The sequence below is a fragment of the Molothrus ater genome, chromosome 1, assembly GCF_012460135.2.
Source record: "Molothrus ater isolate BHLD 08-10-18 breed brown headed cowbird chromosome 1, BPBGC_Mater_1.1, whole genome shotgun sequence".
NCBI lineage: Eukaryota > Metazoa > Chordata > Aves > Passeriformes > Icteridae > Molothrus > Molothrus ater.
Genome location: NC_050478.2, coordinates 21,184,527 through 21,209,335, shown reverse-complemented (window position 1 = coordinate 21,209,335; position 24,809 = coordinate 21,184,527). Strand labels below are relative to the sequence as shown.

The window sequence follows — 24,809 nt, the reverse complement described above, 5'->3', positions numbered from 1 at the left end:
GAGAAATGATGAAAGAAGGTTTAGAATATGAGGGACATAAATATTGGGGGTTTTTTTCTGGTGTTTTTTAACACTCTTCCTGGCATGAGTATTCATTTTTATTATGGTTCGTGGATAGGAGGAAGCACAATGAAAACTTGCTGTGGGACAGTTTTTCCTGTGTGTTAGGTTTGGCAGCAGTGATACTTGGTCCAGCTGTGAAAAACTGTGTAACACTTGCCCGGGTCTAACTCCACGTGTGCACAGAGTGCTTCTGAGAGGTCTGTGTACAGTTACCACATGTCACTTGGGGCACAGTCAGTAATGCTTTGGATGTGCCCTTCACAGAGGATCATCAATGAATATATTACCAAATAGTAGGTTTCTTCTCTCTTTCCAAAGAGTGAAGGGAGCTGAATGGGAATGGGGAATGGTATCCCCTGTAAATTCCTTACTGTTGGTGAATCCTGGAGCTCCAAGTAGTTCTGAGAGCAGTCCTGGCTGGAATGGAGGTGGAAGGTCTCTACCACCACCCTGACTTGCTCTTGCGGAGGGGCGTCAATGACCCAAGAGCAGAGAGTAAAGGGTGGATATTCATTTGGAAAGTTAGGAGATGTTGCAGTCACAGATGTAGAAGTTGCATTATAGATTCCTCCACAAAGGCCTGTGTAAAGCAGTCACAAATGCATCATAGAGTGAAAACTGGGTAAAACTATTCTTTGAGCAAAACACAAATGGAGTTGAGTTTTGGACAGTATAATTTTGTATTTGCCTTTGAGTCTCTAGAAGGAAAATAAAAAGCAAAATACATGCTAGTGGAGTCAATATATATCATAAAACTCAAATAAATGTTTGTTTCCTATTTGTTAACAATCTGTGGGCATCTCTGTTTTGTACTCTCAGACTGACAGTCTCCTCCCAACCAGCTAAGACCAAAGAGAATTGTACTGGGGTCAAGCTGTTGTTATCTTGCCTAAAGATGCTGTGCTACTGACTGTCTTTGCCCCTTCCTGAGATTTATGTCTAGAACAAATTTTGAGATAGTATTTAAGTACAAGAATTTCCATTAAGGAGTTGTAACTATATATATTTGTATACTTACGATCTACTGCGGTGTAGGTGGCATTGAAACCCCTCCTTTCCACATATCTGTCTGTGACAAATTTCACTGTCAAGAAGTTACGGGTAGAAAGAAAAGGAGCTGGCACTGCAGATCCACAGAATGTGCCAACTAAATTGGCATTTTCATTATCTCCATCATAAAGCTGAAAGAAGCAAAATCTATAAGCCACTAATAGTTTAGGCACAACAAACAAATAAAGAGAAATAAAATTCTCTGACCCCGCCTTACATTACAATTTGGTTTACTTGAAAGTGCAATGTGTTCTCTTGTGCTTTAACAGGATGTTCTTGATTACCATAATTATTCACTGCCATATTAACTAATTCTGTTGGACAGGGTAAATCTCATTATGGAACATTCTGGTCCTGTCTCAGCAAATATATCAAAAAATGATTACATTTTAATTTGGCATTCTCATTTCTTTATTATATGTGATCTCAAAGTGCATTTCAGTGAGAAGATTGATATTATTCATCAAAATGTAGAATGAATTCCTTGTTTCGTTGAGTATCTCCAATGTTCAACAGGATCTATAACATTCCTTGGTGGAGTTTGTTTAGAAACATTCTGCAATCTGATGGTTTGTATGCTCATCTCCAAGAAAATAGCTTTACAGGTGAGCACTAAGCACCAAGATTTTTGATGGAAAAAAGGAGAAAAATCATATTAATTCTAGTCCTTTCAAGCGATTGTGCATGTATATGCATAATTTCCCTCTGCCTATGTCACTCCTGTCCAGATGTTATCAAAACTAATTCACCCTTCCTCACTGCCTTGTCCTCAAGTTTTAATTCTTGATTTCTCTTTAGTTGGTTTTGCTCAACTTCAACCTGATACTCTGAAGGTTTAATTTACATGTGTTTGAGTTTTGTTTTGTTTCTATTCTGTGAAATAAATACTCATTAAATGAGCAGTCTAAGACCAGAAGTGTGTGTAATGTTAAAACTCTTACTGCTTTCCAGAAAGGCAGAATGACATCTGGTGTAGTAATCTAACCCAATGGAAAGGTTTAATTATATTAAGGAATTTAATTTCTTCTTAGGATCATTTTGTATTAATAAAGTTAGCCTTGTGGAGAAGTTAATGGATTGTATCTCACTGATATTTTCTTGTTAACATACTGAGCTGTCTTACTTTGACATAATCATATCTGCACATCCAAGCCGATTGTGCTTCAAGCTCAAATGAAGAGAAGGTGAGGTTGATCCGTTTGTTTGCAGGTGCAGTTATGATCCATACACAGTCCAGATTTTTCTCATATCTTCTGGTCACATTGGAGACTGGAGGGCCAAAGGTAGAAGCTGAAGAAGCTGAAGCTGACAAGTAACCACCACAGCCATTCTGAGGTCCTGTTGAGGAAGCAGAAGCTTTTTAACAGCAATTCCTGGCATTTATTTAATCTCTAACTCTTTGGTGTTAAGCCAGCAGCTTTTATCTGTGCTACAGTATTTTACCATCCTGTCTTGCAAGGACTATCTGAGTGATTCAAAGATTTTCAACACAAAGAGAGACATGAATCACAATTAGATTTCACAAAGTGAATTAAGAAAGGCTCATGTCTTTTGTTGAATATAAAAACAGTATTTACTTTGAAAATATCTCAATAGAAGTTTTTAAAAGGGACTGTGAGAAGACAGAGGGCAGCAATGAAACAGCAAAGCGTTGGTGTGAGGGCCTTGGAACGGGATCCTCGCTGGCCTCTGAGAATATTCAGTCAGTAGGGGGCACTGAGCTGTTGGCTTTGAAAATGTGATTTAAAATCAAGTTGCTTCTTTTGGCAATACAGCCGCATCCTAGAGGGACCGAATTTGGCAGCCTGACACTGTATTCACAAATCTAGCGAAAAGGGACTTCTGGATGTGTTTTGCTTGGTGGGAACCTACAGCCCCTCTGAAATGCAGGCTGCTTTTCATTTAGTTCCCACAGACAGGACTAAGTCCTTGACTTATTTACTGTGAAAATTTGAACTCAATAAAGTCAGTCACATTGAAAGAAATTACCTTTGAGGAAAAGCATTTATTTATCACATTGAATTCCAAACAAGTAAAAACCACAGATTATCTGGCAGGCTTTTGTTTTTTTCTTAATAGTTTGATTTCCAGAGGTTGGACTGGGCTAATAAATGTGATCAATTCATTTATTTCCTGCCCCATTCTCTATGAGGTCTCCTGGCCACTCATTTAACGCTGGAATTTCAATTAAATATTGTTTTACTCTTGCTTTGGGGTCAGAGGAAAGAGTTTTTGTAAACTGCACAGAGCAGAGGAGTAAGTGCAAGCCTGTTGTCTCCTGCAGCAAATCCATTTATGAGCATTCAATAACAGATGAAGCTACAGCTGTGGCTAAGCAACACAAGCAGAGTTTCAGAATTTCATCTGTGTGTAAAATATGCCTGTCTGGCACACTCAGTGACTTCACCTTGACACACTGATGCATTTCCAGACACATAAAACTGTGCTTTACTTGAGCCACAAAAGATCATGCTGGTCAGAAATCAGCATCCAAGCATCAGGATTGCATCAGGAACCCGGGGCTTGCGAGACTGTAGTGGTTAAAGCAGAGTGACTAAGGCTGAAAGTTGTCCTGCTCTACCAACCAAAGCCAGAAAAGCCCCACCCTGTAAAGCAGTTTGCTTAAAACCAAAATCCTCATAACGTCAGATTTCAGATTTTCTATAGTTAAAAATGACCAGAAGAAACTTATTACAAAGTGAAAAAGCCAGAAATTAATAGAGTATAGTCCAGTTTTGTGGGCATTTAAAGAAGTCAGAAACTTGTAAAAGTGTAGCATTCATTCCAGTGCCACTGCAGAAGGCGAGAACAGCAGCAGGGGAAATGTGAGCAATAAATCACATTCTCACAAATAGGCTGGGAAGGAGGAAAATGTCAGCCAGGAGGGTGCCTGGCCCCTAGGAGTGCAGTTTCCCTATATTTTTCCACTGTGTTCACCCTTCTGCATGATTTATTCTGTTCCTCTGAAACAATGTTATTGGGGCTGTCCCCTGCAAACATTTAAACATAACATTAAGCATATAAATGTCAATCCAAGATCATAGTCAGACCATCCAGCCCTGCAATACTGAGTCTGGATTGAGTATATGGGTCAGACACTAACAAAGCTCCCCTTCCCTTTTTCAAGGATAAAATTGCAGAGATGCCAGTCAGACCATAGCAACATGAGTCAGGGAATTGCCACAGACCCATGCAACAAGAAGGCTCTCAGTGCTGCAGGATCATCCTTTTTTGAATATAAATGTCTGTACTTTTGCAGTAGTGAAATTCACTGCTAACTGTGCAGCTATAAAGACAGCTGTAATACAAAGACAAAAAATACACATGTGGGTAAGGTCTGGGTGTATAGCATATGAAAAGGACCTGACAGAGAGAGAAGCAGGCCAAATTCTCATTATCAGAAAATTAATTCCAGCTAGTATAATATAACCAGCAATATCATCTAAGGGGAGATAAATAGAGTAACTCTAGTAATTAACTGAAAATGTGATTTATAGATAATAAAGATGAAGCTTCACAATCCCCGGCCTGCTCAGCTGGGATAGAGTCAGATGCTTACAGGACAGTACATTATAAATAACAGATAAACTGGAGGCTGACCAGATGTCAACTAGTCCTACATCAAGCCAAATAAAGAGGAGTCCTTGTTGAGAAATCCATCTATCTTGGTGCTTTTCAGTGCTGACCAATGTTACATCTGATTGCAGGCACTAGAAGTTACACAATACTGACTGTGTAGATGAGGGGAACACCCACAAGTAAATGAAGAACCAACTGCTTAACAGGAGGGAACTAAGAGAAACACTGTCTCAGTGTGTTTTAGCCAGGACACAACACACTGCTTTAAAAATCAGCGCCACTTCTGAACAGAAGGCCAAAGAGCAGCCATCCAGCCTGCAGGGGATTTTTAAAGGAAAGACACTCATTAAAGGCCAACACAGCCAGAAGCAAATGTAGCTAAAAATCCAGGCAAAATCTGGGACTGAGAATTCTGTTAATTTGAGAGTAGACTCTTAGATATTAAAAGCTAAACTTGATTAAGATAATGAGAAATGTACCTCATAAAACAATTTATATGTCAGCAGATGGAGCAACTTCATGGCTGACTTTTGTTTCAGTCTTTGCTTTCTTATTTTAAATAAAAATCATAAGGTCATCATAAATCAGATGGCAATCTTGTTCTCATAAACAGCTTGCCAGAGAATGCAAATTATCAGAACTAGGGCACACACTGTCATCCCTAATTGCTTTTGGTGGACAGCATTACTGAAACTAAAAGGCTCCAGGACCATTCAGAAAAGAAGGAACTGAAGGTTCCCTATGGCAAATAAAAATCATTACAGCAGAGACCAAGCACATGTTTCTCTGTTAAGAATTATACCCTCTAGATATGGAATGAAGATGAAGATAAATCTTTGAAGCTTCCTGCCTTTGAAGTACAGCCAGGGGAAAGGTTCATTTATACAGGTATGGGTGCAATGAAAGGGTAACCTACTGAATAGTTTGAAATCTATCAGAATCAACAACACCACTGACATTTCAAAAAACCACAAAGCGATTTTGGCGTCTTTCCCTTCTTTTAAAAATGAGCACCCTAAACAACTACTAGAAGGCTGCAAAGTTAAAGAAATTGTCTAGTTCTCCTTGACAGTAATAAAAATTCCCTCCAAGACTTCTGACTCTCTTTTGTTTCCACCTGGATGCATCCCTGGGAACTCTAGACTTCTCTCTGATCTGAACTAAAGATGAGTATAAGATAAAATTAATTCAGTTAAGACTAATTCTTCTTTTTTGATGGGTCTTATTTCCAGTGCATGGGAGTGGCTGGACTTACTGTGGCTGTAACAATTAGCTCATACCTTGTCTGGATCATAGCTTCAAACAGTAGGACAGGGCTGGAGTGAGGAATTGTATTCTTCTGCTTTGTCTCATGGCTGATACTGAAGGTTGGTGAACCTTTTCAATCTGTGAGAAGGGCTGTTCCCATGTTTGGCAATCATTGCACCAACATTGTGATTTTGTGTGGCTGCAGGCCCTCTCCACAGTGCCTGCAACATTTCAGGAGACCTCTGAAAGCACAAGGCCCTTTAGAGTCCTTATCCAACCTTTATGCAGAAAAGCTTTTTGACTGGTTTGATGGCCTGGCAGTGGTACTAGCAGTGACATTTAAGACTGTAAAGCCCAAGTATCCTGCTTCAGCCAGGTTTCACAAATGCAGTCAGATGAAATTTGTATCCTTAAGGTTCTTTGGACTGATACCAAATATAACAGTTCAGACATGCTCTGTGGCAAGCCTGCAAAACTCTGATTTATGTACTGTTCTATCCATCTCCTTGATGCTTGTATGGGAGACCAGGGGCAGACAAGCAGTCTTGCCTAATTCCAATACCTACTAATACTGAATTAGTGTTCATATTTGGCACCACAGCTACTTAAGCCTTTGCAGATCTCTCTTGTGAATGAGAAATGTCTCCTCACCTCTTTTTTGTTTGCACCAGAGGACAGATTTTCAGCTGAAGAAGTCATTGACTTCAGTCAAACTAAGACAGTTCATGCCAGCAGAGTTCACCCACAGTTTTGTGAAGGGCCATTAATCTGAATATCCCATCAGCTTTCAACCATTTAGTCACTACAAATATATATAATTACTGTGTCTGAAAACAAGTTTTCCCCTCAATTTTTCAGATCAGACAAAAATTTCTTATTTTAATGTCTGCTTTTCTTCTTATCTTCCAATTTGAACATGCAAGCCTATTTCTTTTGCTTTGGGAGAAGAAATCCTTCACTGAAGATAGTCGAGCACTGTTTGGATGCAGTCCTATGCAATGTGCTCTGGGATGACCAGGGAGGTTGAAGAGATGACCCACTGTGGTCCCTTCTAACCTCACCCATTCTGTGACCCTGGGATTAATTAACTGACATTTCTGAGAGACATTTGTAGACTATCCCCTAGCTCAACAGTTGTATACTTTTCAAAGACACCAAAGAGATGTATTTCAACACCACAAATGCTTTCTAAATTTAGTGAGATTTCAAGCTGATGGATATTTGAGACCCAAAATACATTTAGAAACAGTCTGGGAATTGTGACTTATGATCCTGTATTCTGATCTTGTCACAGATGTTCTTATTTTCCTAGACTATAATAAGATCAAGAAAAGGTATGATTAGCTGCAATTTATTCACTTATTTTAATACATAAAACTAACCATAAGTTATCCATGACAGTGCAATGAAATGTGTAATACTAATGGGTAATATATTTGGCAAAAATTGAATGAACTGAAAGCCCAAAGAAATTTCTGCCTGAAGATTTGTGACATTCAAACAATTTACTTCTCAGCTAGACCCTCTGCAGCACCAGGGTCCAAGTTCAGGTTGGATAATACCTTGAGATACAGCCCTGGGAACCAGTCCTAATGGGATGTGAAATCTCTGCAAGTCACCACTGCTTTTCCAAAGACATGAAAAAATACAACAACATTCACATGTCACAGTCAAGGACACATTCTTCTAAGATTTTTTTTTTTTGGTGCAGGAAGAAAACTTGGCAGGATTCAGCTGTGCTGAATGTTATGTGCCTTCCACACAACAGGCCATAACTGCTGTTATCAGTGCAGGTGCCTGGTGCCACCTACAGCAGGTACCAACATTAACTACATAAATCAGTGCAATGAACTTTTCTGGTGGTATGAGAATTAAAATAGGACTCACAAAATAACACCTACCCCTGGCCTATGCAACAGAATATCCAAACCAGTATTTTACACCTCATATTGCTCATTCAGAATTGTGGGGGCTTTTTCAGCAATTCTGAACAACCCAAAAAGACTCTGCAGCAACTATGCATGCTGAACACTGCTGAAAAAGTGTACCTAGAAACCAAACATAGAGTAAGCCATAGTTTCAGTTTACAGGACAGAACATGAACTACAACAAAATGAGGCAATTTTTTTTTTGTTGATACAATAAAATAGCATAAAAAATGCTTTGAAAAGTCTACTGGATCAATTCTTTTAAAAGTAGACTGTAATTTCATTAGGGGAGAGCATAACAGTAAACCTGTTAGTGACAGGCTTTTAGTGTATTCAATTCCACACAGGAAGTAAGTAATTCAATACACAGCAAATAGAATAAGAGAAGGCAGATACCTCTGGGTGATTTATCAGGTAAATTACAGATCATCTTATCAAGAAGAAAAGCATGGAGATTATAAACTATTTCTATTATATGCAAACTACATTATATATGTAAATTACCTTTGAATGCAGTTTTCTGGCATATCAGGGAAGATTAATTTTTTCCAGCTATTTTTCTTCTAAACTCACTTATGATTATTTTTCTCACATAAAATGATTAATATTCATTCAATAGAAATGATGATTTGTATAAAAAGAATAGAGAGATCCTAGAGGGAAAAATTGAGCAAACTGAGGACAATGTAGAGGACGGGGTGTTTCAGGAATTAGCATTCCAATAGCCTAATGGTTGCCAAAGGTTTAGGAGACATTTCTCCTGCCCTAGAGCCAGCAACACTAGTCTTCTCATTGTGGCTACCCTATTCTTCTTGCCTGTCTATATCCATTGGGTTTTCTTCATCCTGTGTTTAAATCACAATCTTTTTGTGACATTAGATTGCTGCTTTATTCTGCCTGTGCAGTGCCTTGTGCAGTGGAATTGTGGCCCATGAGCTCATAAGCCCTAAAACAATGCAAACAAGGGACCACAATGGTATTTATCCAGTACACAATGCTCATATTTCACAATGCATAAACTTGGATTTCTCCTGCCTGCTCAGAAAAGAGAGTATAAAAAAGAGAAGGGAAAAAAGCTGGTCACAGATTGAAGTCAAGCACAATTTAGGGGAGTAGAGAAAAAGCAGGCAATCTTCCTCCCCTTCTGCACCCCACCTTCTCCACGGTCCCAGCTGTTGCAGTTCTACCGGTATTATGTGAATAAAGATCAGGAAGACCCTTCTGACTCAACTCACTTATCTAACCATGTGCAACACTTTGCTTCTTGTACATCCATGTGAATTCCTTAGAAAGCCTCAGTGAGCAGACCTGCATTTCAGAAGACCTCTCTATCCTACTCTGATGGTTTAGAGGCATTTTTCATCACTGGCACATTGGAATATGACAATGGTACATCAGCAGAGAGCTTTCAAGGAGAAATGACTTCCTGTTAATGAGGTTACAGCTATATCTCCTGACAGGGATTTCTGACTCTTTAAAACAAGAAAAAAACCCAAATCTTTATGTCTTCTTAGCTTTTGTATTATATGCCTCAGGGGATCACAAATTCAGGTGAGAGGGTCACCTCATTACTGAATGGGAATAGGCTCCATTTGTCACCAAAGTGCTATTTGTGCTATTTCAGCAGGGATGGCAGAGGTATGTGCAGGCTCTGTCCCTGCCAGCCAGGGTCAGTTATAGAATTCAGATCTTCCCCTAGAGCTTAAGAGATAATCAGGAGATCTTTAGCCAAGTCACAAGCTCAGTACATGCCGATCTCATTCTTTGGGGAGAGATCTTTCCTTCCTTCACAGAGACATCTCATGTAACCAAATGCCTTAAGCTGATATTGATTTCTCTCTTCTCATCCTTTTATTGATTGTCTAGAGGAGCACATGCTTGCTGTGGAAAAGAGTTATATTTCTTATTTTAAGACTGAAAAGAAAGGCAGAAAAAAGGTCAGCGGTAATTAAGGTAAGAGAAGTCTGTCTTTCCACAAATCTAACACTTGGAGCAGGCTGTATCCAGCCAGCCCAGCTTTCCAGCTCTGCCTGAAAGGATGTCCAAGTGATTCCCAATATGAGGCTGATAAATGCCTAAACTTAGCAGCAGAAATAGTGAAAAGATAAACCCTCTGAACCACATCACAAGGGCCATATGTTCCCCTGCCTCAAGAACATCATCTCACAGAGTTATGACAAAGAATGCTGCCTGTGAATTGTGCACTTTTAATCACACAGTGTATGGAGTAGCACAGGGAAAGGAAAGATATTTGACGAGAAAGATGACGTGTTGCTAAATGGCCAAATGAACACTATTTCAGACTTTCTTTTAGTGTCCTTTTTCTGACTAGTGGAGGGACCTTGAATATTCTGTTGGAGGCAGGATCAGTGATGGAAACGTATTGTTTTAATAAAATCAGGGAAGGTTTTCTGCAGAAATTTCAGTTTTTAACTCTTTGAGTGCCTGGATAATCCTAGATGTAGGCAGTATTCCTTAAAGAGCCTGATCAAGAAAGAAATTGGAAGAGCTTGTGGGGAAAGGAAATAGTTTAGTTTACTACAAACAGAAACAGTACGTTGTTTCTCTCCAATACATAATCAGGGTCACTCACAACATGAAACAGAGAGCAATAATTACGTTATCCAGTTGTGTTTCCCTGGGGCAGCTAGAGAATAATGTGCTCGTTGTCATCCAACAGAGAATGAGGTTTCTTGTTTCTCTGCAGATACCATCTTCCTTATTCAAGAGATTTATCATTATGAATTGTCATCTGATTGCATTTTTACTCTTACAAAACCACATGGGTTTTATCTTTTAGCAGACATGAGGGAGCTTCTCTAAAGCACCATGTAGAATAACAGGCTTTTAGATCTTCATGTTTTTTTTCTCTTTTATTTGAACCATAATCTCAGACCTCATAGTACAAAGATGTGTCACAGATTTTTCCTGGCTCTGTTTTTTAGGCAAGCCAAGCTGGAAACATTTATAGAATGTGACTCATGTTTTCCTTTTGTAGTATGCTTTTCTCCTTTTTGGCCATTCTGCGTTACCATGGGACTGCCAAGATCCTTGCTAATGGCAATGTGGTTTAGTCCCTGTGGCTTGCTTCCCACAATGAAGAGAGAAGACCTATCATTAAGCATCTCACCACCACAGGCTCTTTGTCACACAACCCATACCTCCTCCTGGGCATCTTTTATAACTTGCAACTCACAGCTCCCGAGTAACCCATGCAACATCTTAACCTTGTTTTCCTTGGGAGCCTCCAGAAATGTCCCTCCAAAACATCTGAGAGATGTCAAAGTTTATTCATAAAAGGCTTCTCCTCACTTTAGGAAATTATCAGGCATGGTACTGACTTGAAGAGCTTGGCTTGTGTTCTGTTGTGTGCTTAAGGAGAAGATCTGGCAAGTTGCACAATTAAATCTAAAGTCAGTGGCTAAAAAAATTAAGTAAGTGCCAACAGGAAGAGGAAGAGCTTGGGGAGTTGATGATCTCACCCTGGAAATACTAACCCAGGCTGCAGTGGATCTATAACAATTGATACTTCAGTGGTTAAAGACAGCAACATGTGAAGCAACATTAAGTTACCTGGAATACCATTCACAAGATTTAAAGACCATTTACAAGGTCTTAAGCATTCTTGTAGCAATTACTTTGAGTGAAGCAAAGGAAGAGTTAATAATAGTAATAACTACGAGGTTCTGTGGGAATATTTTTCTTGGCAGGGCCTGTAGAAGCAGTTATTTTCCTTATCTGTAAGTACTTTCTCAGACTATCGAATGAGAAAGTCACTGGCTAGGAAGAGGGAGGGGATTCAGTGACTCAGCAGAAGAGTATGTTTGTTCTGCCACAAAGGCCTTTCATTCTCATCTGTCTGAGCGCCAGCTTTGCAAACCAGACAATTACTTCTTTCTAGACCACAAAGACATGGAGTTAATTATACAGGAAAGTAGTAGAGATGACATGAAATCAATTTGCATGTAATAATAATTTGTTGCTTACCATACCTAAACAATTCAGATAAGGAGATAAAAATCTCCTTTTACACTTTGGTCTTTAGAGTACTGAATTTAAAAGGTTTTATAAGGTAATAATCAAACTCTGCCCCTTATTCTTCCATCCATCAAACCAAAGGGCATCCAGTGCCTTCTTACTGTGATCCCATTTATTTTATGGCCAGCTAATCAGAATGATGCCACAAATCAGTAGAAATCAGCACAGTGGTGCCTGGTGTGGAACCACAATCTTTACTGACCTCAACACTTTAGTTCTTTAGAAGATGTGAGGGAAACTGAAAGGAAATGGAAAGTGAGCACAGGTTGAAAGGAAGCATCTTTAGCACACCACCAACCTTTGACTACAGAAGAATAAGAATTCTAAGGTATTGCTGTATTTCTGCCAAAAGAGAGGTCTTTTGGTGTTGCTAGGTCTTCAGTCACCCAAGAAACACCTTTACCTTCAGAGGGGCAGGGAAAGGGTAGAAAAGAATGAAGGGGATCAGGTCAGAATCAGACTGGAATGCAGGGATCCCATAAGCCTAGTATTTAGCTTAGTTCACTCAATTTTCACAAAATCAGAAACATTCTTCTGCTTCATTCACGCCTGGAAAGAGAGGTCACAACTGCTCCTCACCAAAAGAAATTACTTACCAGCAGATTAGGAGTCTGATAATACACATACCTAAAGCCTCTCTGAAGGATGCTTTCCATCCCCTGTCTTCTCCATAGAAGTCAGTGCTAAACACCAGGAACAAGTTACTACTGGAGCTCTTAATATCTGGAGGCAATTCTGAGCCACAGAATTTCCCAAGGAGAGGAGCATGAGTATCTGAGCCATCATACACGGCTACATAATCTTTGTAGCAGGAGGGAGATAGTTCAAGCTGGAAGCTGTTGAATCTGTAAAACACAGGTGGAGCCTTAGGTATGACATTTTCAGTTCTTTCCCTGTGCTATGTATGTTTTAGTGCTTGAGGAAAGGTCCAAGTACTTGCAGTAGCCAAAGCCATACAAAGGCCAAACACGTCTCTTCAGGAATAAACCAAGCAGCTATTGAATGCATGGCAAAACCCTTCAGCCAACAAGCCTCAAAGAAATTGGGTCCCTCACCCACAGGGCCTCTTGCAAAGCAAGCTGTGAGCACACCTCAGCTTTCCATGAAGCAGGAGGTCTCTCCTGTGCAAACACACCCTCTCTCACTTCTGCAATGGCTCAGATTGCAATTTCCTTGGGCACGTGATTGGCCTAAAAAATGCAGGCGCAGAGTGCAGGCCAGTGAGTCCTCCTCTTAGCTGGGAAATGTTCTCCTAATTCACAACCACATTATAGAAGAATGGATCAGTTTTTAATTTCTCAGTGGCAAGATTTTGTGGCAATAATCTCCCTCTCTTAGGCAAGACAGCATACACTCAAAAATACACTATTTTGGGTGGGTATTATTACTTTGGCTATAAAATGATTACTACCCTTCTACAAGTATTATTATTTTTCTTGTATAAACTTCTCAAACGCTGGTAGAATTTAACTAAAAAGCATGAGTTGCATTTTTACAATTTCTTAGTCTTGTCAGTAACCAAAGTTAAAACTTAAAGAACTTAAAATTGTGATTTTTTTACCTAACAAGTTAAAAAGAAAGATGGAAGGGAGCCTGAGGCTGATAAAAGTGCCTCCAGTAACCATCTCTTATTTTAGTTTGGCTTTGACCTTGGAAAAGGAGAGTCACAGAAAATATTGTCAGTAATTGCTCCTTCAACTGGAATCAGAGACCTCCCAGTTCCCTTAATGACAAACTAGGATTACATACTTCAGGGCCACTACTTTGCCATTTCCAACTGTGATGTGGTATGAGCAGTTCATGTTGTTGTGATAATCAAGATGTGAATGGCCTGGACTGCTGATAACACCATTAGAGCCATTGAAAATGCCACCGCAAGCTGTGGAGGAAACAGAAAAAAGAGCAATTACTGTCTGAATACTAGTTTGGTCCTAATTCCCGTATTTCTTTCAGGAGTTTACCTGCAAGGAAAGAAAGACCCTTGATAAATGTGGAGCAGTGTTCATTGTCATGCCTAGAACTGTTAAATGTGAGATGTCTGTCAGGCTGTGCTCTGCAGTGGAAGACTAACCAGCACTGCAGTAACAGGTTCCTACTAACCCACACTGAATGGCACTGGCACTGTGCAGGAAAAGACTGACACTGATTGTCCTGCAGGAGGTCCAGGGAGCAGCAGGGAGGGATGGGTGCCTCATGCAACAGCATGAGTGAGAATGTCTCTGCACTCATTCTAGTTTGCCAAAATAAACCTGGCTGATATGTGGGCAAAGACATTCCTTCATCCAGATCCTGGCCCCATGGAAACCTCTTATTAGCCACAACTGCACTCATAACCCTATCTCTGACATTTCTGGAATTAATATATGCAGAGCCTCATCATCTGTCAACACCCTGTCAGAGCAGGAGCATTGCTGTAGCATTTGCTCTGCACAGAAATGCACAGAGGAGTCTCCAGGTATCACGAATAATGTTCCCCACTTCACCCTGGGCTGGGACTCACCAGCACTGTGGGGTGGCTGAGCTGGAGGATGGAATATTTGCTTTCTGGCTGAAAAGCAAGTTAAACTCTGCAATTCTAAACTCAAGGCACTGCTTGGCTTCTCAGGGTTTCTCACCATGGATGCAAATGAGGCCAGGATGTGGCTAATGTTTGTTCCCAGCTTCAGGGCTTCAGGGAACAAAACCGCTAATCTCCATTGTTGGCTTCAGCCTTCATTTTATAATCTTAAACTTAGGAGAAAAAAAAAAAAGCTTCCCCAAGTCTCCCTGCATCCTGTTGATAAGCTTCTGAGCTTCTGAACTGTGAGCCATGCACAGTTTTTCATGTTTTAAAGCAGATGGCATTGCCCAGGCCACCACCTTAACAAAGGCAGTCCCATACAGGGTGCTGCTGGATGCAGAGCCCCTGACAGCTCAGGCTGGCAGCCTGGAGAACCTGGCAGATAAAGGACAGGAGTTTGGAAGATAAAGAATCAGCATTATTCTACACTAGGAGGGGGGGGCCTTTTTCATTTTTCTGCAGCAAACAATGCAACTATGGGAAAGAGGAATGTTAATTGGCAGAATCTGCTTTGTATACAACAACAAGCTAATAAAGCTCCAGTTATCCTTCTCAAATGTCACAAGTCACAAGTCAGATACCAGCAACTGACTTGAGTGAGTTATGAAGGTCTTTTCCATGAGTAACTGCACATTGTCATTTCTCAGTGCCAGTCCCTCTTTCTTATCTGTAACAAACCATTCATTTCACATGAAGAATTTAGCTTTATGCTTTTGTGGTGTGGCATTGAACATGAGGAATGCATTAAGGGAAATATCAAAGTTAAACTCACACAACTCACACTTTGCAAGTTAGAAAATAATACTTTCAAACATAAAAGTGGTCTCTACCAGTTAAACCTAGAAAATATTAAAATTTGTTTTGCAAATAAAATCAATCTTCTGGGATATTTGTGTAGATGCAAATTCTAAACTCAGTTGGAAATTTCTTTTTGAATTCAAATTTCCTCTTTAAAACATAAGAGATCTCTTGTGAATGACAAAAGAGCTTTGGTGAAAATAGTTATTAAAACTATTTTATTTTATAAAAATAAATCTATATCCCAAGTTTTATTTACATTCATTACTGGCACTGCAAGAGGGTCTACAATTGGAGGCATATAGCTGTGTCCATTTACCTGTTCTGTTTCCCATATTGTATCATGTAATTTTAGTATAACTGAGAATTAGACCATTCTCCTGTAAGTGATAAAAACTTTAAAAATTAATCAATTAAAGAAACTAGTGATGTTTCTCCTTAAACAATGCAAAGAACAACCAATCAACCAACCAAAACCTGCCAAAAATGGTTGCATTTCTTTTCTACAGAGATGGAAAATATTTCAGTTCCTGACTTGGTCCCATGGAAAGTCTAGAAATGAGAATCATGAGGTAACACATCATTCAGGATGTTAATACACACCAAACAGTGCCATGTTCTGGTTCTCTGGTCCTGAGAACTGTTTTGAGCAAATGAAGTGGGAAAATGTACCATGTACACCCATTGAGGGACTCCCAAAATGAGGTACAGCTTTCCTACATGGAACCATTATCCAGAATATTTCTACCATCTCCAATACAGAACAGAGTATGCTCACCAATGGCTCTGTATCTGGCCTGGAATCCAAAGCCCACAATGTGGGAGTCAGTGTAGAAGTTGAGCAGCATGGGTCCAAAGACGCTGACTGGGGCAGGGAGCTCCTTGCCGCACAGAGTGATGAGGCGATGTGCGGCTGTGCTCTTCCCACGGAAGATGCTCACTCCGTCATAAAGACAAATTCTGCTCAGGAGTGCTGGGGCTGCATGGACAGAGAGTGCAGAAGTGTTAGCAGCATGTTTTACATGTGATTTACTGAGCAACAACTATATAGACCTAATCCAGGAGAAGAATGAAATTTTATATTACTTTCCATTCCAGGGATCTCAGTATTTCCTTTGCTTGCTGAGGAAGCAAAGGTCAATTTTTAACATGCAGTAAAACTGTGGCAGAAAAAGGCAAGGTGTAAGACATTTGTGTAAGACATCAGATTTGTCTCATTCAACACATCCTATGATCTGGAAAAGGCTCCAGGCCCCTTGAATTTGTGGGAGTTCACAGTTGAGTGAACACTATCTATGAAGAGGTAAGAAGACCATAGATGTCCTCTGCAGATAAAAGCAATGCACTTTTTGTTACAGGCAACTAGCTACCTGGAATTTCTTTCCCCTAATGCAAAATTCAGCATTCAGTGCAGGGAATTTAAACCATTTAGAGTGATATTTTTGAAAAATCAAAAAGTAGTCCATACACCCGCTGAGTGTTTCAGAGCTGACTTATTTCTTCCTGATTTTCCTCAAACTTTGAATTACCTAAACTCAGGGTCTTCAGATTGACTCAAGGAAAAATTGAAAGGAAATTTGATCTTGCAGTGATTTTCTAAAGCAATCTGTTTTAGGGGGGAAAATCAGTGCAGATATTCAGCTGAGTGGGAAAAAAAGGAACACAGAAATAGGGAGTTCAGCATTCTATTATTTTTTTCCCACTGTTTTAAGCTTCTCATTTGCATTTAGGTTTCTGGAGGAATGAGCCATTTTCTCTGACTCCCTGCCCTACCTTCAGGACTTTCTAGTCACCTCACTGTTTGCAAACAGATTTGACTAAGGTGAAAGATCTCAAAAATTTGAGGGTCATATCAGTTTCACAGAGTGACAGAGTATGCTGAGTTGAAAGGGACCCACCCAGATATCAAGTCCAACTCCTGGTCCTGCACAGCACCAAGAGTCACACCATGTGCCTGGGAGCATTGTCCAAACACTTCTTGATCTCTGTCAGGCTTGGTGCTGTGACCACTTCCCTGGGCAGCCATTGCCCAACCATCGTATGGGGGAAGAACCTTTTCCTGACATCCAGCCTAAACCTCTCCTGACACAGCCTCAGGCCCTTTCCTTGTTTCCTGTCACTGTGCACCACAGAGATCGGTGTCTGCCCCTCTCCTTCCCCTCATGATGGAGCCGTAACTGCAGTGAGGTCTCCCCCAGGCTGAACAGACCAAGGGATCTCAGCCACTCCTCATGTGGCTTCCCCTCTAGACCCTTGACTATTTTCATAGCTCTCCTTTGGAAGCTCTCTAATGGCCTAAAGTCTTTCTTATACTAAGGGGACCAAAAGGTCAATAGCTGAGTAAGAGTGCCAGAGGAATGTTCCCAAAAGACAAGTTACACTTTCAGGGGGTGTGAGCGACCTACCAAGGACCAGCCAGCAGCACCCTGGGAGCTCAGAGCCTCAGAGCCAGAGCTATGTCACCACCCCCCTGCCCAGCTGGGAGCCATAAGCAGGGGAAGAGGTTGTGGGTACCCAGGCTGGCACCACAAAGGGATAAATGGTGGCAGCAAGAAGAAAGCCATATGGGTTTTACAAGAAAGCTAAATTAATGCTGTCAGTGAAAAACACAGCACACACCTACTGAAAAACGAGTTTCATTAGTTGTTATACCTAAAGGGTAACTTGATGTTTTGTCTTTTTCATAATTTGTAAGCTTACTGGAAGCTGGGTTGCCACATGTTTATGAAGTTATTGTGTTTAGTGAACTGTAAGCAATAATGGGACAGTCCGAGTATTAATGGGGAATTACCTAAATTTAACAGGAGAGACACTGAGCCTACTGTTGTAGCAGATTTATTCCTGCAGACTGTCCAGTCAAAACAAGCTGCTTCCAGTTGTTGCAGGAAACAAGATAGCTCGTATTGAATAGGATGACAAATAGGAGTGGAGTGATAGTTCTGTTTCATGAGAACAACAGAATGATCTCAGCAGTCAGATGTATCTTAGATAATCTCTGGAGGCTGAATTTTAAAAATTCCTTCTGTCTCAATGAAGAAAATGTATGCTAACATGCTTTGCAATTATGTCAATACAGAAATATGGCATTACATGCTTTGCAATTATGTCAATTCAGAATATGGTGCTTGTCTGACTCTAGTGAGAGTAACTAAGCTGATAACAACCAGCCACATCAGATAGCTGATTACATTGTTAATAAAATAATTGTTTTAAAATATTCTTTATTTCCTATACTGTTTTGGAATATTTGATAAGGTGATAAAATTTTTAGAAATAATAAATCTTAAAACTCAAATAAAACAAAAAGAAATTGAGATGAGTATTTTCAAGATGGGAAAGATTTAAGAAAGCAACCTAAGTAATTTTCAGAAAATACTGGAGAAAGGCATGAAGTGAAGCTAATTTCTCAGCAAAGCCAAGGTCCCTAATATTTATCACAAGTTGATTTGTAATGCTGCTTTGGAAAAAATGAGATGGTTAACAAAGGATTGTGAGAAAAAGTCTTAACTTCTAGTTTTGAATCCTTATTGTTTGGGCCAATATGATTTATGACTCATAAATTCTGGCAAGACTAGTCATTGTTTATTCTCTATCCTGTACTTCATTCTCTTGTTTACACTTTTTTTAATTTCTCACCAATCTAAATGGATTATTCTGTAAATATTCCCCAGATTCAGATTCTCCTTATATCATACTTTCAGCCTCTACACAAACTCAGCACATCATACACAATTCTTCTCTGTGGTTTTATTTCCTCTGATCATATAATCTTAGATCTTTTCTAGACCAGTTTCTGTCCCTTGCACTACAATGAAATTGCTTTCATGAGTCTCCAGAGATCTGTTCTTAGCCAGATGTCAGACCAACATCCTCTTTGAGCTGACAGGCACTTTCCACATAGTCAGCACTGTTTTTCTTCATAAAACTTTGTCTACTAAGAGCATTTGCTCATCCTTCTGGTATTGCTGTATCCTCTGTTCTGATTCATCCGTGAGGATTCAATGAGATAAATTCGGTCTTGCCCTCCTTATCTCCACATTAGCTCTGTATAATCTCATTTGCGAGGACGGATGCAACTGCTCTCTCTGTCTTGGTGACCCCATAATTTTCCATTTACTATCTTTAAGATAAACTCTTTCCTATCCTTCCATTCATTGCTCTAGCCTTGACAATATTTCTTCCAAATACTTCTGGAGAGATCATTTATTTGGCCTGACATTATGTTTCTTTGAACTGCTGCATGCATTTACTTTCAAGGCCCTTTGTTATCTATCTGTGCTCTATTTATCATTTCTTGGCACCATTCAGCATTGATACATTGACCCAAAGTTCACATGATAAGAACTTCAGTTGTCCTTACATTACATTTTGAAATATGCCTTTGGGTTGTCTCCTTTCCACTTTGCAGAAATTTCTGTCCAGTCTCATTATTGTTCATAAAATCATTTGTTTGATATGATGCTAGCACAAAAACCTGGATCAAATCTGGGCCCCTGATGTCTGATCACTAATATCAATGTCCTCTTTCTATCTCTCTGTCTTTAGCCACAGATTCTGTTTCATTTAGTATTGAGGCAGAACCTGTCTTTTTGTTTAAAGGCTGTAAAACTTAAAATTATAAGGCTTTTTTTCACAATAGCAGCTTCTGATATAAATGGCAATACAACTAGGAATTACAAAAGTAGAAGTATTACCTAGAAACATATCACTGTGCAATATATCAACCAGTTCTGTAGCACAAAATATTGTTTTGAAAGCAAGGAATTAAAATTCTTTCTCATATATATTCTATTTCAAAATACTCTATTGCTAAATTTATCTATTTTCTGAATTGCCTAGTAACAGTTGAGAAAGCAGATAGAGCAGACTCCAAAACAAAGCTGTGACCCTATCCCAGATTGCAAAATTGCAGATATGTTTTTTTTAAAAAGGAGAAATAAACAAGTTATTAAAACATTTTAGATCAATGTTGTATAAACAGAAAGCAGTTATCTTGTATAGACAGAGTATAAATATTACAGAATTCTAAAAGCAGATACTACAGGAAGCCTACATCCATTTTCCCTTTTCCCTATTTTCCCATTATTTGGGAGTCAGACTTTATTGTGCGTTATATTCACACTTGAAGAGTATTACAGCCACTTAATAATACATTACTGTAGCTGTCCTAAAAGAGAATTTGTCAGGATGTTCATCTGAATACCCCTAATGGACAAGATATTGAATGTGATTAATTACTTCTTAGTCCAACAAGAAAGCCCAAATTACTTGGGTAAATTGTCCAAATCAATTACTTCTTAGTCCAACAAGAAAGACAAATAGGGAGTTTTTATTAATTCTAATGTGTGATTTTTGTAAACTTTTGATCCAAGGAGGGAGGGCATATGGAAGACATCACTGCAGAAGCTGGCTGGGATAACAAACTCACCCTTATTTGTTTGGTTCTTTATAAAAGAACCAAACACAACAATGCAAGTGGTAGTACAAGAAGCACATGGCAGCTTATGCAACTTCCTGAAACTGGCAAATCAAAAGAGAGGTTCTATGACCATTTTCAATTTGGCACAGGAATAAACATCCTGAACACTGCGAGGAAATCACAGAAGCTAAGCCAAACTCCATTCATGGGGTTCATCTTGCCTATGTTTTCGTGCCCAGACCTCAAGTATCTTGTGTAAGCTATTGTTTATGGCTTCCTGCAATAGTCAATAGGTAAAGAGAGTGAGAGAGGTTTCCAGAAAGTAATTCACTCCACCTGCACAATATAGTTGGTTCTGAGTTTATCTCCACCACTAGGAGACAAATCTGGGTGAATGTCTAAATTAGAGGTATATTTTCAGGGGCTCAAAGTGAGATAAAAATTGTTCTACCTACCAAGAAGAAGACAGTTTAGATTAAATTTTGAAACAAATGCAGTTTCCCCAAGTTCTCTCTTGCTCTGCTTGTTCCTATATTTAGTGCTTAATACATATTTAATACTTAGTACACGCATGTCACATTCATTTGGTTCCAGGTACTGATGCCATACCACTGCTGTGGGTTTCCAGCCTCAGTCATTCTTTACAATCAGAAGAGCTTCTCATCATAACTACTGTTATGTTTTCAGAGGCAGAGATCTGTGACTAACCCACTAAGTCATTCCATTTTGTAGCACTGTGTCACTGCACTATAGACTATTAACTTCTGCCTTCTAATTCTCTGGAGAAGATATCTCAACCTGTTCAAGTCAATGAGATAGGCATCCTTTACATGCATTATCTTAAATATTTCATTTCTTTACCTAAAAATGAGGGAAAAATTAGATTTCTTTTGAGAGGTCAAATAGTTAATATATTATTTTTATTAGACATGCAGCTAAACTTTAAAACCCAGTCTAGAACATCTGTAATATCATGGTTACAATTTTAAAGGCCACTCTCAGCAGCAATCTAAGTAGATGCAATGCTTCCTTGCATATGAAAGTGTGACTGCTGAATAATTTTTCATTTCTGCAATGATAGTTTTCAAGATGGTGGATTCAATCTTCTTTACAATTTAAACCCAGGTGATTTTTCTTTACTGCAGGGCTGTATTTTAGGATTTAGTGAAAAATATTAGTAACCAGCTGCTGGAGAGTGTCATACTTCCTCTTTGCTAACCAGATGTCCATTAGCTCATATCCACAGCTCTTTCATGTGACTAAGGACTTTTAGTCAGTGTTGCCTAAGGAAGCCTATAAAAATAAAGGAACAAATTGCCCTGCAAGAAACAGAATATTTTTAATATTTATTTAGATCTATGTTTATTATTATGTCTGTGTCACTTGCCTCTCTGCTTTAACCCTCTTGATAATAAAAGCTTGGATCCATTTATAAATTAATTGAATGCACAGACAGAATGCAGATTAGTAAATGCACTCAAAGAATTGTCAAAATTGGCACCATCTGATTCAGCCTAATGTTTAGCATGTTTGCTGAATAACAGTTTCTTCTATGTGAAGAAAGTAGTTTATATTTTATTTTTAAGAATTCTTAAAGTTGTGGTTTTTATTAGGTGATGAAAAAAAAAAATTCAGATAAAATTGTAGTCAAAACAAACTTTTATCTCAGACCTAAATTAAATCTGAACCAAAATACTTTTGAATTCAAAACAGTCTGGAAACTTAAAAAGAAAAGAAAATAATACTGTTCTGTTTTTATTGTTGGGTCTGAAGAAAAATACAAATCACATAACCCAACTTAGTATCAAATTACTCCACATCTCTTTGACTGGTCACTTCAAGGGAACCAGATTAAGATGGCCTCAAAATATATGATGCCACTCAAGTAGTTTGGATTCCTGAGTGTTATCATGGCATATCCACACATAAAAATATGATTTTATCAAGGCTGAGAAAGCTATACCATTCACACCAATGTGATCAGGATACTATACTTGTTATTTCTTGGCTAAATGCTGCCAAATTTAATAATCACAAGAGGGAATTTTGTTACTGGTATACACAAGGTAATCACTTTTATGCATTTCCCATTGCTGTAGTCTTTCGCCTAATTTCATATTTCTGTGTTCTTACATCCTTGTAAAACATTCGAGTATATTTATAAGTTAAGAGACAGATGCACTGAAAAGCAAAACAGCGGGCCAAGATCAAAAAGATTGTAAGACTCAATGGCAAACAAAGAAACAAACAAACAAAAAGGCAGGAACAAAGACCCAGATTAGCCATGATCACTTTTATATTCCAAGAATCTGATAAATTCCCAAAATCATTGCTGCAAGATATTCAACAGGTGAAATCTCTCTTCATTCTTCTGGAAGAATTCAGTGACTCAAAACCTAACCCTGAAAACTATAAATGTTCATCTGTAAAAGATTTTCAGAATGGGCCACCAACTTACACCATCAGTGATTTTCAGTGATAGAAGACTTGTATGTTTTCAAGTAAGAAATTACACTTCATAATGCATACTGAAATTATGAAGAACCAGTTACCTTCCAAGTCAAAAGTCTCAAATTCTAGGATCACCAGTGACTCTGGTCCCTGATCAATAATATAGTTGCAGTTCAGGTTGTTATCATACTGACTAGGGTAGTTTGGAGAGACAATACGACCTTCAGGGCTGGTGAAATTTACTCCACATCCTGCAAACAAATAAATAAAGCACAGTTATAATCCTGGTAATAATACTACTCTGGGTTTGCAGTAAAAACCCCAGTAATGTACACAAGGACCTCATCTCTCCTGGTGAAAAAAACAGGGAGAGTATCACATACCATGATGGCAAAAGCAGGTCTTACACGTAGCCAGAGCAGTGGTTTTGGGAAGCAGAGGGCTGTCCTACCTAGAGAGTCACACCAGACCAGCCCATAGGCCCACGGCCCTGACCAGGAGGACACAGCACTGCTGTTCCTGTGGGTGTGGAGCCTGCACATTTCAAAATCCCTTAGTACATTCAAATGTGTCTGAATTGGAGGGGGTGTTACTGGGGCACGGGAGCCTTATTTGAAAATGCCCACATCAGTGTAAGTGGTGCCATTCTTGTTTCATGCCTGACTTCCAGGGGAATGCAAGGATGTAAGGCCACCTCTGCATTGCTTTGCTGTATGCAGAGGCAGGAAAGGTTTATCAGCCCACAAGTTTTCAGGCACACAGAACTGTTTGTTTTCATGGAGCTCCTTTGGATCCTAATGACTTGCATGGCTTTTGTTTCTCATTTTAAGACAAAAGCTTAAAAGAATGCAGTGCACAGTGAAATGCTGGGAGAAGATTAGGAACAGGCATATGAAGCCTGTGACTGTCTCCACTAAGAGATTGTTAGATATTACTGACAATGTTAGTGCAAACATTATAAAAGCAAAAGTGGTTTCAATTCACATGTCTGAAAGCTTCAATGGTATTTCCCTCAAAGCACTTAGTTTCTTGCTGTTTTCATCTGAAGGGCAAGTGGTTTCCTTTGGCAGCATCCTACAAAAAAGCCAAGCAACCAACAGCAGCTGAGCAGTACCTTTTCTGCTTCTGGTGGGTTTGACCATCACAAAGCACATGCCATGGTTAAAAAAAAAAAAAAAGTCTTTTTAAGAAAATTAAAGCATTAATTTCCATGCAGTTTAACTATGAATTTTTAAAATTTAAACCCTATTCATTCTTTTCAGCACATTGAAAAGGCAAAGGTGGCTGAGAATAACTACAAAATTAGAGCTGCATCTTGGGCAAGTCCAACACTTGAGTTCATTGCACTCAGTATGGAAACTCTTGATTTACTTATCTGGGCAGGTGCCTCAATGCCTTGTTGGACTGGGGTCTGAATTGCTACACACAGGTCAAACTAATCCCAAATGGACCAATTAAGCAGCCATCTGGCTTTAATATTACTTACTGCTAGTGAAAGATGCAGAGAAACCTGGAGCAGGAGCATCCTGAGACTGAAATACTGTAGTTATCACATTGTTTGGAGCAACAACAGGACCAGGAGCTGAACTTCCACATCCTGTGGCTAACAAAGCTGCTGCTTCTTCATTATTTCCTCTCCACACCTGGCAAGGACAGATTGGAAATGGTTTAGTGC

At 39.2% G+C, this 24,809-nt stretch overlaps 1 protein-coding gene across 1 annotated transcript in view; it reads right to left on the bottom strand.

Moving 5' to 3' along the window:
- The window catches only part of CUBN (cubilin), a 144,508-nt gene that overhangs the window by 6,198 nt on the left and 113,501 nt on the right, over positions 1-24,809 (bottom strand). Inside the window, exons 55-62 of the mRNA XM_036406448.1 lie at positions 24,621-24,777; positions 23,236-23,385; positions 16,043-16,243; positions 13,656-13,785; positions 12,534-12,751; positions 2,237-2,451; positions 1,082-1,244; positions 435-643 (exon numbers count right to left, since the gene is read on the bottom strand). Coding sequence (XP_036262341.1) covers positions 435-643; positions 1,082-1,244; positions 2,237-2,451; positions 12,534-12,751; positions 13,656-13,785; positions 16,043-16,243; positions 23,236-23,385; positions 24,621-24,777 — 1,443 coding nt within the window. The remainder of the gene's footprint in view (positions 1-434; positions 644-1,081; positions 1,245-2,236; positions 2,452-12,533; positions 12,752-13,655; positions 13,786-16,042; positions 16,244-23,235; positions 23,386-24,620; positions 24,778-24,809) is intronic.